Below are 15,095 nucleotides of genomic sequence, written 5' to 3'. Positions count from 1 at the left end.
TAGCGTCTTGTGGCTCGCCATGCCAGAGCTTTGGTAACCTCCTCTGGGCAGTCGCGAGAGACGAAAGCAAACTGGCGGTCGAGGTGCCGTATAAATACCTTGTCGTTCCTCCTCGCCATCCTATCCATCATCACATTCCAATCCCTTCACTTCGTCTTCCCTCTCGACTCCGACAACACAATCACACAATGTCTTTCAACCAGTTCAACAACATCCGCCGCCATGAGATCCTCGAGCGTATGGGCATCGAGCAGCTTCCTGCCCTGATGCCCGGCCAGGAGCATCCCGACGTTGAGCCCGAAGAACGCCGCCCAGAAGTACCTCTCGTCATGCTTCCCGTGAGCAACAACTCATATTTCCCCATCTTTTGCCGCTGTGCTTTCTGACCCGTGACCAGGTGCCTGGCAGGAAGTGCCCTTCTTGCCTTGCCAAGGGCGAAACCGTCTGGGTCATTCCCGGCAAATGCTGCCCTGCGTGTGGCACCCCTGTCAACTGATGGACGATTGACTTCCAGTAAGTATGATTTGCACGCCCCCCGCCGTGGTCGGATCTGACCAATTGCTCGCCTGCAGGTGACCTCGGAGTTCTACGGATGGAGTTCTTCTGGTTCGAAATTTGCCTTCGTTGAGGAGACTGGAGTTTCGATGGTTTCGGTTGGAGAGCGGCACCATACTGTACCATTTCCTTCTAGCCCGCCGACGAATGTGGCATTTGCAGGCGCACGGCTTTGCGTTACTGGATGGCCTTTGGTGAATCGGCGCTTAAAAAAGTTATTTTGATTTCCTTCCCGGTTAATGGCGCGAACCAAGGTGGAAAGATGATTGATCCGGGCGTGCTTCAGTCAAGGAAATTCGGAGTAACAGGGTTATGCAGAACGATTTCCAGCGGTTCGAGTGGTGTTGCCATTGCTTTGGGTAATTGATTTCTACAACAATCTCTTGACACTGCAGCTTCTGTGAAACCTTGACCTTTTTAAGCATGTGTCGCATGCCGTAGGACAATTTATCGTTGTTGCCGCCGACGAAGTTTATCGTCTCGAGTTGCTTTATCTTATGTAGCTAGCCAACAAGGCGGGATCATTAGCGCAGTAGTCACCGTTGCAACCGGGAAGTCAGTTCCGCGCCCATTGCTTGTAAGCCGATCTGCAGTCCATACTTCGCATCAGTTAAGGTCACTAATAGCTTTTTATGAACGTGACAGAACCAGGATTAAGGAAATCCAAAATAGGTCCATATTTTCTGGCTTTTCATTGTCCGCGTGGTTGGTTTGCCTTGCAGACTGTGCAGAAGAGGCTGATCCTTACCAGGGACTGAGGGGTATCAATAAGAATGGCCGGGCATACTTTGTGCTCCGAAGGTGATCGTCCATTGTTCATGTTTGGCGGACGAGGAAGCCTTGGCGTTGGTGCTCATTCCTCCGCTTCACCTTCTTCCCACCACAGGGTGGGGCCAAGGCCTGCTTGTGCCATGGAAGCCTATGGGTGTCAGTGGGAGCCAGTCTGTGGTCACAGATCAAGGGCACGGCCACTCACAATGATGCGATACGGCGATTTTCTCTCCACTGGAGTGTCGTCTGTGGTGGGAGCCTGTGGTGACTGGTCTGTCCAGATCTCGGCCTCAACTCTAAAGCGCACAGTCTCTTCGAGATCGAAGAATAGCTCGTCTCCTTGCTCGGTGACCCAGACCCAAACGCGCTCGGCGCCAACGCTAAAGAAGTGGGGCGCGGTGTAAGCTCCGGTGAAGTCAATAGTAACCGGGTGGCGGACCGGTGAGGGTTCAGTTCAGACTTACTACTTCACGCCTTCGAAGAGGTTGACAGGCCCGGGGACAAAGATGTCGTCGAAGAACTCCAACGCAACTGTTCCAGCGTCAGAGATGGCTGTCATATTGAGCCGAATACTGAGGGAAACATACTCTTTATGCCTTCTTGGTCAGAGCCGCTGATCTTTCCCTCAATGATCTCGCCTTTGAAGGGGCGAAACACGACCAGTCGAAATTCGACTGTGTTGGAAGCAAAGTCAGCCACGTAGCTGGAGTGGAATGATGTCGGGTTGACGGCGTTGGTGCAGAAGGAGCGTTGTACCATTGACGTTTACAATACCGGTACCGTGACCAATGAGGCCCTCGGAAGACTTGAGAATGTCGCGGAGGCAGATACACAAACCAACCTCCTGTATGACCTGCGGGCAGCACTGCATTAGTGAAGTTTGCGGAGTGACGGCCCACGTGGCGGACTGACTTTATTGGCGTATTTGGCGTGGATTGCATCCTTGATGGCCTGGATGCTAGACTTTTCAAACTCCTCGGGCTTGATCTGAATCAGATCCGAGATGGTGGTCTACAGGACGTCAGCAGTGTCACCGCATTTGACCGGGCGTGCATACAGTCAAAAACATGGCTGCACTTCGACGGTGGGTCGTGCGGCAGGTTACCGGTGAGAAGGTGGAAGAAAGGAATGTGAGAGCGCAGAGATAAGTGCCGTCTAAGCGAGGGTCAGGCCGGGCGCGCAAGCAGCCCCATTCTAGATTTGGACGACAGAGTGGCAGGTGAAGGAAAAGGTCGTTGGCGCAGACAACGGCGCCGCCTCACCGCCTTCGGGCTTGGCAAAATTTCATCATATCCCGGTCTTTTTTTGCCCGGCGCGCGCGACCACTGCCATCTCCCGCAACATTTCGCGCCGTCACCGTCTCTCAACGCCACTACAAGCGACAGTTTGCTGTACACCTCGTCGCGCGATGGCTGGGTTCTCTTTCCCACCGCCTCCTCCACCTCCGCCCAAGGCGACATCCCAGGATGCAAGCTCTGCGACGAATCAGACACAACCTGGTGGCTACGGACAGCGCCCGAACAGAGGCGGAGGAGACAGAGGCCGCGGTCGTGGGAGAGGACGAGGCAATCAAAGTCGCGGCGGTTTTGGCAGAGGCGGTGCCACTAACAGTCATGCCGCTCTGAATCATTCTCCGCAGTTTAATCGCTCTCTGCCGCAGCAGCACGCCTCCCCGCAGCAGAACATGTACGCCGGCGGACACCCTTTCAACATGGGGACTTTACCCGCTGGTGGACACATCAACCCGGCATTCGTGAATCCAATCCTCCCTACGCCCCAGCCTTGGTTTTCCCAAATCCCGTCAAGTCAGACAATGGGGTATAGACCGCCAGCTCCGACCGCGTCCAGCCCGCACCGTCCGCCTTCCGCCTCACGACCTACAAATAAGTCAAAAGTACAAACTGCGCCCTCCGTGCCAAGCTTTGGCTTCGCGCTTCCAACAACCCAGCCACCTGTTGTGCCGAAAGGTCGTGGAGAGGGGACCAACCCCAAGAAAAGGAAGACCAACATGCTCGGCCTTACCCCTCGTGGCGATATGCATGAGGACAGCGAAGAAGACGATGCCGACGAGGAGGCCAAGTTTAAATCAATGGGCGGAGTGTCAGTTATATTATCCCTTATTTTTGCATTTGTATTGAGATGGCACTAATCTACACAGTCTTCAATTCGAGTACAAGGGAAAGTCTTCCACGTTAAAGACTCCCGAGGATATTGCTGCCTGGATCGAAGAGCGAAGAAAACGGTTTCCTACAAAGCAGCGCATTGCACAGAAGCAAAAGGAAGAAGAGGAGAAAAGGCGTACCAGAGAGGAGGCCCAGGCCGAGAGGAAACCGAGATACCCGCAGAAAGAGAGGGATACCAAGAAGAGGAAGCGCAAGGACGATGACAAGCCGGACAAGGCTATCAGAAAGGCTGAGAAACTCCGTGAGAAGCTAAGAAAGGCTGAGGAGGCAGTAGCGAAGGCGAGAGCAAAGCTGGATTCCAAAGCTGCAAACGAAAATACGCCAAAGAGGAACTTAGGCATCGATTATGACAGCGATGACAGCGCTGGAAAAAGTGGTGACGACTCGAGCTCTCTTGCAGAAAGCTCCTCCGACGTCTCGACAGATTCGGAATCGGATAGCTCTTCATCTTCAGGCGGTTCGAGTGATGACGACGCACCTCCGGAAGAGGAGTCATCAGCCAAGCGACCGGTGAAAGTCCGCTTGCCCAACCGGAAAGCCGTGCAGGCCACCACCACACGCCCTCGTCGAGACAAAGGCAAGGAAGCACCCAAAAGAGTGACGTTACGTGAGAGGGTAAGTCCAGACAATCTCCATTATCATGGATCCGATACTAAGCCCAGCAGATGGCAGAGCAAGAGCGTCGACAAGATGCGGAAGTTGTCTTGCGATTCGTCAAAATGCTTGGTGAAAAGGGCATGCTCGAGTGAAAGCTCTCGCTGGCATGCATAATGGATGCATGGAGGAAAGGTCGGGTGCTGATCAGAGCTGGACGGCCCCAAAGGAGGCATCGAGACTCAGGCAGTGCGCAAGTCTATTGAAAGTTTGCAGTGTATATAAACTCAAGAGTGGCACGGCCTGTCTATACCCAATATTTTAGGCCAATTGATAAATCCCATCCTAAGAAGAATTCGCTAAAGCTTAATACCTACATGACTGCTCGTGAGGTATGATTACGTCACCGGACCCTGAGCCGCGCTAAGACTGATATTCGGGCCGACTCAATCTTATCGCGTTGCTGCCTCCAGATTTTCGGAGCTTCAACAACTGCCGCCGCATCTCGAGCGCCGCCCCGCTGCATCCGCCTCCAATCAAGTTCCAGCACGAGAACAGCGCGTCGCAAACGCCATTATGGCTGGGCAGAAACGTAGCCACGAGGAGTTTACTGAGGGCGACCCCAATGTCGCCGAATCCCATGAGCAGGCAGAGCGCCATCGCGACGCGTCCGCCGATGGCACCAACATCGCAAACGACGGATGGGAAACCTACGAGAGCAAGGGTACCAAGAAGCTCAAGAAAATTCCGGGCCAGCAATCGAAGAACTATCCTTCAATCACGCATTCTCCGAATGCCCGCCTGATGTCAACAGTCAAGATCAGCGACCTACAGAATCTCATACTCTACATTCTAAGCGACGCGACCTCGCCCCGCTGGGTGGCAGTCAACAATCATGGGCAGATCAGGAGAGTCGTCACAGTCATGGTGCCTGGTCTCGAGGCTGGCATGTTCAATGGACAAATATTTCTCGACGAGGCTGCCGACGTGCAGCAAGATCTTGTAGCACACAACAGCGAAAACAAGGAGAAATCAATCGTCTCTCCCGACGACTATTACCCCACTAAGCTTGTGTCAGAGAAGTTGCCTGAGTCCTTGAAGCCTTTTGCAGAAATGTTCCCGCACATCTGGCCCATCAAGAGCCCTGGCGACGACAAGTATATGAGGCTTCACTCGCCTCTGCAAGCAATATTGACTGCGCCCATACCAAAGCAGAAGGACGACAAGAAGAAAGGCCCTCAATCTGCCAATAACCGCAACTGGAAGAACAAGCGTACGCCCATTACCAACTACATCGCCACGCTTGAGCAAATGCTCGAAGACGGCGATGACTGGACAATACACCCCGCCATGTATTCCACGCCGGCAGAAAAGGCCGAGCATTCTCACCAAAGGCTGCTGAAGGAGAAGGACGCCGCGCACGGCTGGGTCGACACGCCTGTCGCGTCGCTGGAAGACGGCGATGTGCCCAACGACCAGATTCAGAGTGGCAGTATGACCGCCGGCCGGAAGGTACTTGCAATGGACTGTGAAATGTGCAAGACAGGAGAGCAAGACTTCGAACTCACACGGATCAGCGTTGTCGACTGGGATGGAAACGTCGTTATGGACGAACTAGTCAAGCCAGAACGCCCCATTACAGATTACCTGACCCCTTATTCTGGAATAACTGAGGACATGCTCAAAGACGTCACGACTACCCTCGCCGATATTCAGAGGCGCTTGCTAGAGATCATTACGCCCCAAACAATCCTGGTCGGCCACTCACTCAACTCGGACCTCAACGCCTTGAAGATGACGCACCCCTTCATTGCCGACACCTCGTTCCTCTATCCCCATCCACGCGGCCCGCCGCTGAAGTGTTCTCTCAAATGGTTAGCACAGAAGTACTTGTCAAAAGAGATCCAGAAAGGTCATGGAAGCTCTGGTCACGATTCGATCGAAGACGCTCGTAGTACTCTCGAGCTCGTCAAGCAGAAATGCGAAAAGGGTGAACTTTGGGGCACCAGCGAAGCCAACGGGGAATCCATTTTCAAGCGCCTTGGTCGATCTCAGAAGCCGAAGAACCAGGCAATGAGTGCCGCTGAGGAGTACCGGACGGGCGCTGTCGTCGACTGGGGCGAGCCTAAACGTGGCTTCGGAGCGGCCGCAGACATGTGCTTTGGCTGTAAAGATGATGATGAGGTCGTCGAAAACGTCCTCAAGGCGGTCAACGGCGTGCCGGATGCGACGAGGCCGGTCTCCAGCAAGGGTGTGGACTTCGTCTGGGCGCGCATGCGGGAACTAGAGGCCATCCGCGGATGGTGGACCAGGACGAAGACCAAGGACAATGCGGAACTGCTTGCCAATGCGCTGAGCAGCGGTAACGGTGACCCAAAGCCGGCTCCAGCAAAGACTGACAACGAAACCCCCGTTGCGGACGAAGGTGCTGTCAAGCGTGAGGCCGCCGGCACGGTCGACGACTCCAAGGACCAGGCCGCCGCAGCAAATACTACTGTTACTGAAGAGAACCTCACGGCTGCGGACACTGCTCCAGTCGGGCCCAGCTCTGCCGAACTCGCTGCCGCTGTTCGTAAGACAACTCAGCATCTCAAAGCGATATACGACGGCCTCCCTCCGTGCACGGCATTCATAATCTATAGTGGCAGTGGCGACCCGCGTGAGGTGACGCGCCTGCAGGAGATGAAGAAGCAATTCCACAAAGAGTACAAGGTCAAGAATTGGAATGATATTAGTGTGAAGTGGACGGACACGGAGGATCAGGCCCTGCGTATGGCTTGCAAGAGGGCGAGGGAGGGTGTTGGTTTTGTGGTTGTTAAGTAAAGTCAGGCGAAGAATTTTGGCTGGAAGAAGACAAACTCATGCTTGCCAGTCAAATATGGGTGGAAGAGATTCAAGGAAAGCTAGGAAAGAGTTTGCTTAAGACGAAGCACGGACTTTGGTGTAATAGTGTGCCTTGCTTTGTGGGAGTACCTGGAGCAAAATTTTAGTAACAGCAGCGCTATAGCTGTAGGAAGTAGGAGCGTGTTTGGTGTACGAGAAATGCGCGACTTTAGTATAGCGTGGCATGACGAGCACGAAACAAATTCTTCCTGGATGTGCGATCAGAAGAGTCTTGCTCCTGACCATTCATGCCCTCGGCCATACCGCATGTCTACCCTGCAACAGAATCCCATTCTAGTTCGCAGTGACGCAACACGTTAGAGACCCGCGGCTGCTGTTAATGGACTCTGGAGTTGTGCAACCTTCTGCTTCTCGAATTAAAAAAAAAGGTATCGTTCGTGACTCGGTTGTATAGAATCTGTCGTTGCTGCTACCGCTAGAGCAATTTATGAAAGCTACCAATGACTATAATGCGGCCTAAAATAGCACGAGGTGATGTGCTTGTAGTCCTGTCCGAGGAAAACACGCGCTCATGTCTCAAGTTGATGCGATGCCACGGGAGTAGTCGGTAACGCGCTACGTGGAGGCGTAGATGAACTTATAGTAATGAGTACGTCTACGAAATGATGGCGAGTTGACTTATTGGAAGTGTGAAGAAAGGTAAACACTGCAGCTATTTTGTAGGGTGTAGCATTAGCATAGGAGATGCACAAATAGACCATCTGTCTAAAAGATTTGAGGAGACATTTGATGGGTTAGTTTATAATTTCGAAACTATATGGAGAGAAAGACAGCTTTGATATAAACGTTAGATGGGAATCTCTCACTACGCACAAAACCCTTCATGTATATACATAGTACGCCAAATTTTATAATTTGAAGCAATTTCACCTGCGAAGAGAAGCAGCAGGCGCCGAAGTGAATTAAAACAGAACAATCTCTCTTTCTAACGAACGCTCAAACATCTACCTTGCAGAACAAGGACGAACAAAATTATCTACCGTGAAGCCCGTAGGCTTCACCGACCCATCCACAATACCTCGCTCAATCCCGACATTGAAACCGAAAAAATAAAACTTTCGCCTGTTCCCTTTCACCACCATGGATATATGTAGTTCTCTCTTTTTCCCCAAGCCAGGTCGCAAACCGTAAAAGCCAAAACGAAAAGACAAGCATTTATTTAGTCGTGTTGTTGGTTGTCCCCAAGCCTAAAAACACCAAGTCCAACCCCAATCCGACCGGTCCAATAATAGAATTTCCTTGCGCTCTCGTCATCATCATGATATTCATGATTGTCTCTTTCTTTTCTTGTCTCGTTTACAATCCAGTCTTACCCAGCATGTTGGCCAGCTCGTCGACGCTCGTGTCCTTCTTCTCGCTGACCTTCTGCGCCTCCGCCTCGTCCGCCTTCTTGACCACATCTTCCTTCACCTCCTCTTCCTCTTCCTCCTCTTCTTCCTCGTCCTCGCTCTCGTCGTCAAGCTCGTCCAGCTCATCGAGGCCGAACTCGTAGCCCTCCTTCAGGCCCTCGACGAACGCGGGGTCGGCCTCCTCCTTGCGCGCTGAGAAAGCGTCCTGCAGGCGCTCGACGCTCTCGTCATCCTCGCTGAATTTGTTGCCGTTGACCTCAAGTCTGCGCAACTTCGGCAGGGCGTGCTCACTTGCATCGGCGAAGCCTTTCAGGCCTGCCGCATTCATGTCGTTGTATTGAATGCGCAAGATTTCCAGCTCCGGGTTCTGTCCCTTGGCCAGCGCCGCACCCAGCAGCAAGCTACCCTTGGCTTGCAAGAAGCAGTCGCTCACGCCCAATTCGCGCAGGTGTGGGAAACCGCCGATGATTTCGGCCAGCGCCCGTGCGCCAGTCTTGGTGAACGTGTTGTCCTGCAGATCGAGGATGCGGATCTGGCTCTGATGCACCAGTCCGTGACGCAGCAGGTGCGTAATGCCCTCCTGCCGGATGCCGTTCTGCACCATCTTGATCTCCTGCAGGCCCGTGTGCTTCGAGTAGGCACGTGCCCAAGCCTCCATCGAGCCGTTCTCCAAGCGGTTGCGGCCGCAGATGACCGTCTCAAGGTATGGCACCTCGGCGCCGCCGTCGCGGGCGGCAGCCTTCTTGTCGGCGAGATCCGAAAGGGCATTGGCAATGAGTGTGCCGGCAGCGGGGCCCAGACCGTTGTTGTTGAGGTAGAGGTGACGAAGCGGAGTGTGCGCGGCGAGGAAGGCAACAAGAGGAGCTTGGGTGTTGAGGCCGAAAGCGTTGTCGGAGAGGTCGACGGTTTCGAGTTTCGGAAGGGCGAGAAGCGCCTTGAGGATATGGTCAAGTGCCTCGGGGATCTCGGAAAGCAGGCGCGAGGTGAAGATGTCGGCAAAGTTGGCGATCTAGTGAGCAAATGTTAGCGTCGCCGCACAAGGCGCCGAAGAGACGGTGGGGTCTTGCAAAAGGGGCAGAGCGGTACCTTGAGGTTTTTCTTGGTCTCCAGCACCTTGGCCAAGGCCTCCGAGGCACCTATTCCGAGTGTGTTGCCAACGAAGACGACCTCCTCGACATCGGAGTTCTCCTTCAGCGCCTGAATGTGCGGCTCGATGTCCTCGGCGGTGGTGAGTTTCAGGCCCTTGCCCTCCAAGCTGAAAACTTTGGGATTCGCCATGGTTGGCTGCAGAGAGTCGGTGTGTTTCGCGGAGTCGCGCGTAAAAAATAAAGGGTTGTTGCTGATGAGCGGCGGAAGAAAGAGTTGTGGAGGGGCACGGTGGGATGTTTTCGTCTGTCTGGTCCCTGCACGACCCTGCAAGCGCCAACGCGAGTGCCTGCATCGGCGCCTGCCCGCGCTGGCTGCCGACCGGGCTTGGCGCCCGGGCTGATGACATGAGCCGCCCATTGATTTCTAAGATCCCGTCTTCCACTGCACCAACAACCCACAACACCTGCACCATGAGTTCAATGCAGACTGGTATGCTGTGCTCGCTGTCGCAGCCATTGCGCGCATCATTAACAATGCTCTGCAGCTCCCGCCACCTCTGCCAACCTCGGCGCTGACCTCAAGTCCACCGGCACTTCCGCCGCCGCCGCAAAGCCAAAGGTGCGTCGATGGCGTGCTGCGACCCTTTTCGCCGCAGAATTCTGACTGAACATTGGACAGCCCTGTTGCGTCTGCAAGGATGAAAAGGCCGCCCGTGACGAGTGCATGCTCTTCTCGACCAGCGACAATGCCCAGGACGCGTGCAAGGACCTGGTTTCCAAATACAAGGCCTGCATGGCGGGATACGGTTTCAACATCTAGCGGCAATTATTCGAGGCATGGAACTGGCGTTAGATACTGGGCATAATTTACATGGCATTAAGATGGCGCAACGAGCTAATCTATTTCCCCTGTACCATTGTATAAGCATAATTGTACAACACATCCTCCACTCAAGACGCTGCAATCCTTAACCAATTTGACGGGTATCTTTTCGGCCTTGGCCTTTTGAAGCTAAGAAAGGGAGCAAGCAGTGCGATCTACTGCGTTTTCTTCCACTCATCCACCTTGACAGCCATCTTGAAGCCTCTGATCAAGTGGAACAAGCACCAGAGGTAGCAGAGGTAGAATCCAGGCGCGCCAATCAGGACGTTGGCCACCACCCAGAGATCCGGCTTGTTCTCTGGCGGAGTTACAAATGCTTCGGCGAAATGCCACACGACCATAGCCGTGTAAAACCCGGCGTGCATCAGCTTCTCAATGATGCTCAGACGGCCGGGTGTGTCATTACGGAAGATTGAGAAAGACGTCGGAGGAAGTCCGAGCAGATACGCCCAGAGCAAGGTGAGTATGAAGTACGGGATTGCCAGCTCGTCTCGCTTGAGGAGCGGATACATTGTCCAGACACCCAGGATGTTGGCCAGCCCAATCCAAGCTCGCGCTGACGGTAGCATTCCGCTACGAGAACCAAGGAGAAGCGTCATGGGCAACAAAGGAAGAAGAACATTCTTCTCGTGAACTTGGTACGAGAACAGAAAGAAGGCCCAAGAAGTAGCGGCAAAGGCCAAAGGAAGAAGCTCCTTTCGCGGTTTGACAAGTAGCGCCAGGCATGGACCGAGAATGTGGGCCCCGGTCAGGGTCAACGCACCAAGCTGCAGCTTCTCAGTGGGATAGTGGTGTAGCTTGTGGAAGGTGTGTACGAAGCACCATACGTTAGCTACCTTGTCCTCGAACAAACCGCGGGCGAACGGGAAGACGCGGTGGATGGATTGAGCCAGGACCACAATGATCGGAAAGTACCAAGATTTCTCATCAATGGCAGCCGGTAGCTTCGAAAGTAGCGGAGGCGTGGGTAGCTCGTGCACAGGCAGGCCACGGTACCAATCATAGACCGCACCAACGATGAGCGGTGCGTACAGGACTGCAAACGAGACGACCGTGACTAGCGCAATTCCAAGAAAACGCGGAACATTGATCCGGGGAAAGATGCAAACCCCAAGGAGGTAAGCAAATACTGCAGGAGCATAGAACAGTGCCATCTGTTTGAATCCAAGCGCGCCGACGAAAAAGACGCAGCTCCACAGAAAGCGGCCGGCGATCATGCTCGAAATACTTGCCAGAACCAAGCCGAGCATGACGGTGTTGTACTGGAAGTGTCCATGGTCGATAATGATGGATCCGGGCTGCATCAGGATGGCCACCAGAGCAAGGGAATATTCCCAGGTATTGACCTCCTGCAAGCGAGAGTAGCGGCGGAGGCAGATAACGACGGCCGGGATGTAAACGAGGTATTCAGATACGAAGACGGTGGCACGCATAAAGATTTTTAGCATGGGATCATCGAGGCCGCGGGAGGTGTGAAGAGCGAACCACGCCGGCTCGATATAGTGACCACTACCAAAATTAGTAAAAACCAAGCCTTCGAATCAGTAGGCTTACATTTTCCCCAAGAGCCAGCTGTGATATGCCGTCAACGGCGGGTAGTCAAGTCCCCACCATTCTAGGTCGTGGAAATACCATTGGGTCATGGGAAGGTTGATGGTAATTTCCAACCAGTGCCTCTGAGCCTCGAAGTCTCCGTGCATTGGCGGTTTTTCGAAGCCTGCAGGCCATCAACATGCTATCAACCGCGCAAAAAAGACTGACACGAACCGGAATAGCCCCAAAAGGCTGTCGCCCACCGGAACAAACCCACAACGATCAGAATCAGCGGCAAGAGCACCCATTGTGAGACTGCACCCTTGGCCGGCCAGAGGAAAGCGACGAGCGGGAAGGCGGGCCTGGCAACATTGTCCTGAGGATCGACCACGACGGTGCCATGGCGGGGATTGGCCAGGACTCCGGAGTCGCCCTTCTTCTTCTTGCGGGGCTTGTGGTTTGGGGTTGACATGATAAAGACGAGGTGATCAGTCGAGGGGCATCGCACGGAGCCGCGGGCAGCGAACGCGTTAAGGTGGCCGGAGACGCGGTCGGCGGCTCGGGACTTCTGCGGAAGCGCGGCGAGTCAGCGAGGCGCAGAGCTTTCTTACCGCCTTCCGTTGTGGCTTAGCGTCAGAAATAATTTTGCGGTCGCGCGCTGATAAAGCTCGACGCGCGACCCAGCGACCAATTTTTTTCCTCCAGCAAATTCTTTTCCTCACACCAACAACTCCTTGCTCCAGAGCGCAAGGTATCCTTTGCGGGCAATTTTCGATCAGTGATCGGAATCTTACAGTGGGCTTTTGATCCAAACACATCTCGGTTCGTGGGCTATTACTTCCTTGTGGGCTTATCGCGCTTGTTAGAGTGTGCGCGCAAGAGAGGAAACTCTCTGTGGGCTGTTGACTTCAGTGGGCTTCTGATCCGCGACCATGTCTCGGCCCTTGCGGGAACGCGCCGCCTTGACAGTCGCTCTGTGGGCTTGAGGGTTCTATCCGCCACGCGCGGACTCGAGGGCTGTGGGCTTTGCACACGTTTGAGAGATCCTGATGAAAAGCTATTCCCATTGGGCCACTGTCGGTTCAAAATCTCTCAGAGGGCTGTCGGCTTGAGCGCGTTCGCTTGCGTGCTTTTACTCTTTTGCTCATTTCTAGCGCACGCCTCCCGCTAACATATCTCCCTCCAGACTAAACATCCATCGAAATGGCCAAGGCTAAGGCTGTGAAGCCCACCAAGGGCGCCGTCGCTGAGACCCCCAAGAAGACCGCCGTCAAGGAGGGCCGCGTCACCAAGCCGTCTCAGACCCCCAAGGCGAAGGCTAAGGAGACTGCCAAGGCCGCCGCCTCGAAGTCCGACAAGAAGAGCAAGAAGACGAAGAAGGAGCCTACGCCTGAGCCCGAGTCCGACAGCGACGAGGAGATGACCAGCGGCAGCTCCGACTCCAGCGACAGCGAGTCCGACTCCGAGCCCGAGACCAAGCCGGCCCCTAAGGCCAAGGGCGCTGCCGCCAAGAAGCAGGAGTCCTCTGACTCTTCCAGCGAGAGCGACAGCAGTGACAGCGACAGCGACAGCGAAGAGGCTGCTGCTCCCGTCAAGGCCAACGGCACTGCCAAGAAGGCGGCTGCCAAGGACGACTCCAGCAGCGAGTCGGAGTCTGACAGTGACTCTGACTCTGAGTCTTCTGACGAGGCTCCTGCCCCTAAGAAGGCCGCTGCTAAGGCTGAGTCTGAGAGCGACAGCGACTCCGACTCTGACTCCGACTCTGAGGAGGAGGCCCCCAAGGCCAAGAAGGCCTCCAAGGCCGAGGAGTCTGTAAGTTGCACCCACATCCTGGTCATTTACTCTGATGTACTAACATTCATGCAGGACTCTTCGGACTCTGACTCGTCTGACTCCGATTCTGACAGTGATGAGGAGGGCTCTGAGGAGACCAGCTCCTCCGAGGAGGCGCCTTCTAAGAAGCGCAAGGCTGAGGCTGAGACTGCCTCTGCCACCAAGAAGAGCAAGACTGAGGATGGCCCTGGCTCTGCCAACCTGTTCGTTGGCAACCTGAGCTGGAACGTTGATGAGGACTGGCTCCGCCGTGAGTTCGAGGAGTTCGAGCCTAAGGCTGTCCGCATCGTCACCGACCGCGCCACTGGCAGGTCCAAGGGGTAAGCAATTCCATCCCGCTTTGTAAATCCTCCCTGATACTTACCAAGCCGCCGCCGTGGTGGTCGCAGATTCGGTTATGTTGAATTCGAGAGTGTTGAGGCTGCTACCGCTGCTCTCAACGCTAAGAAGGGCGCTGACCTCGATGGCCGCCCGCTCAACCTTGACTTCAGCACTCCTCGCCCTGAAGGCCAGAACCCCAGGGACCGCGCCAACGACCGCGCCCAGAGGCACGGTGATACTCCCAGCAGGCCCTCCGACACCATCTTCGTCGGCAACCTGTCCTTCAACGCTACCCCCGACAGCGTCACCGAGCTCTTCCAGGAGTACGGCACCATCACCCGTGTCTCCCTCCCCACAAAGCCTGAGGATGGCATGCCTAAGGGCTTCGGTTACGTTGGCTTCAGCTCCGTCGACGAGGCGAAGAGTGCTTTCGATGCTCTCCAGGGTGCCGACCTTGATGGTCGCCCTGTCCGCCTGGACTTCGCTGCTCCTCGCGACAACAACAACGGCGGTGGCCGCGGCGGCTTCGGCGGTCGTGGCGGTGGCCGTGGTGGTGGCCGTGGTGGTTTCGGTGGCCGCGGTGGCGGTCGTGGCGGTGGTCGTGGTGATTTCGGCGGCCGTGGTGGTGGTCGCGGCGGCCGCGGTGGCTCGACCAACCGTGGCGGTTTCGGCGACTTCAAGGGCAAGAAGATCTCTTTCGACTAAGCGACTCGTCTTTCCTTCTGTGAAGAACGCCATGAACGGTAAGTTTTGTATGGTTACTGGATAGGGACAAGGTTTGGTTTCACGGTCGGGATCGGGTCAACAAAAAAAAGTATTGCTTTGATATTGTCGGGATTCATGTTTGATTAAGCACACAGCGTGCTTGACATTTTATCTCTTTAGCTCTATACACCAGACAGTGGGTACAGGCGGTCGTAGTTTTCGAGAACAGGCTTAATACAGGTTCTTTTTATCCGAGAATGCTTTTGCAGTCAAGCTCAGTGATCTCCGCCAGTGCTCGGCATTATGAAATATTCGCGGTAAAAGTCTGACAGCCAATCCCGAATTGAGGAATGAACAACCTTCAGGACGCATGACT

At 54.7% G+C, this 15,095-nt stretch overlaps 8 protein-coding genes across 8 annotated transcripts; 5 read left to right on the top strand and 3 right to left on the bottom strand.

The window, feature by feature from the left end:
* Window positions 1–188: 188 nt before the first annotated feature.
* LTHEOB_12309 (Zinc finger transcription factor ace1) lies at window positions 189–496 on the top strand (the record flags this gene model as incomplete). Its single annotated transcript, XM_035509162.1, has 2 exons — window positions 189–338; window positions 398–496. 2 exons carry the CDS (start codon window positions 189–191, stop codon window positions 494–496), a joined length of 249 nt encoding a protein of 82 aa, XP_035364698.1.
* Window positions 497–1,408: 912 nt separating this feature from the next.
* Window positions 1,409–2,395, bottom strand: LTHEOB_12308 (RNA polymerase Rpb7; the record flags this gene model as incomplete). The annotated part of the gene is made up of 7 exons (XM_035509161.1): window positions 1,409–1,474; window positions 1,532–1,706; window positions 1,791–1,857; window positions 1,914–2,000; window positions 2,083–2,179; window positions 2,239–2,337; window positions 2,384–2,395. 7 exons carry the CDS (start codon window positions 2,393–2,395, stop codon window positions 1,409–1,411), a joined length of 603 nt encoding a protein of 200 aa, XP_035364697.1.
* Window positions 2,396–3,334: 939 nt separating this feature from the next.
* LTHEOB_12307 (Ccch zinc finger protein) lies at window positions 3,335–4,258 on the top strand (the record flags this gene model as incomplete). Its single annotated transcript, XM_035509160.1, has 3 exons — window positions 3,335–3,426; window positions 3,485–4,124; window positions 4,175–4,258. 3 exons carry the CDS (start codon window positions 3,335–3,337, stop codon window positions 4,256–4,258), a joined length of 816 nt encoding a protein of 271 aa, XP_035364696.1.
* Window positions 4,259–4,679: 421 nt separating this feature from the next.
* LTHEOB_12306 (Exonuclease) lies at window positions 4,680–6,926 on the top strand (the record flags this gene model as incomplete). Its single annotated transcript, XM_035509159.1, has 1 exon — window positions 4,680–6,926. The coding sequence occupies one exon, from the start codon at window positions 4,680–4,682 to the stop codon at window positions 6,924–6,926; it is 2,247 nt and encodes a 748-aa protein (XP_035364695.1).
* Window positions 6,927–8,303: 1,377 nt separating this feature from the next.
* On the bottom strand, window positions 8,304–9,634 carry LTHEOB_12305 (Leucine-rich repeat ribonuclease inhibitor; the record flags this gene model as incomplete). The annotated part of the gene is made up of 2 exons (XM_035509158.1): window positions 8,304–9,365; window positions 9,443–9,634. 2 exons carry the CDS (start codon window positions 9,632–9,634, stop codon window positions 8,304–8,306), a joined length of 1,254 nt encoding a protein of 417 aa, XP_035364694.1.
* A 281-nt stretch (window positions 9,635–9,915) lies between these two features.
* Window positions 9,916–10,264, top strand: LTHEOB_12304 (Cytochrome c oxidase assembly protein subunit 17; the record flags this gene model as incomplete). The annotated part of the gene is made up of 3 exons (XM_035509157.1): window positions 9,916–9,934; window positions 9,990–10,063; window positions 10,124–10,264. 3 exons carry the CDS (start codon window positions 9,916–9,918, stop codon window positions 10,262–10,264), a joined length of 234 nt encoding a protein of 77 aa, XP_035364693.1.
* A 218-nt stretch (window positions 10,265–10,482) lies between these two features.
* On the bottom strand, window positions 10,483–12,332 carry LTHEOB_12303 (Dolichyl pyrophosphate Man9 C2 alpha-glucosyltransferase; the record flags this gene model as incomplete). The annotated part of the gene is made up of 3 exons (XM_035509156.1): window positions 10,483–11,836; window positions 11,882–12,044; window positions 12,095–12,332. 3 exons carry the CDS (start codon window positions 12,330–12,332, stop codon window positions 10,483–10,485), a joined length of 1,755 nt encoding a protein of 584 aa, XP_035364692.1.
* A 731-nt stretch (window positions 12,333–13,063) lies between these two features.
* Window positions 13,064–14,719, top strand: LTHEOB_12302 (Nucleolin protein nsr1; the record flags this gene model as incomplete). Its single annotated transcript, XM_035509155.1, has 3 exons — window positions 13,064–13,672; window positions 13,727–14,013; window positions 14,083–14,719. 3 exons carry the CDS (start codon window positions 13,064–13,066, stop codon window positions 14,717–14,719), a joined length of 1,533 nt encoding a protein of 510 aa, XP_035364691.1.
* Between the last annotated feature and the right edge of the window lie 376 nt (window positions 14,720–15,095).

The sequence above is a fragment of the Lasiodiplodia theobromae genome (assembly GCF_012971845.1).
Source record: "Lasiodiplodia theobromae strain AM2As chromosome Unknown scaffold_61, whole genome shotgun sequence".
In the NCBI taxonomy this organism is placed as follows: Eukaryota; Fungi; Ascomycota; class Dothideomycetes; order Botryosphaeriales; family Botryosphaeriaceae; genus Lasiodiplodia; species Lasiodiplodia theobromae.
This window is presented reverse-complemented; position numbering and strand designations above follow the sequence as displayed.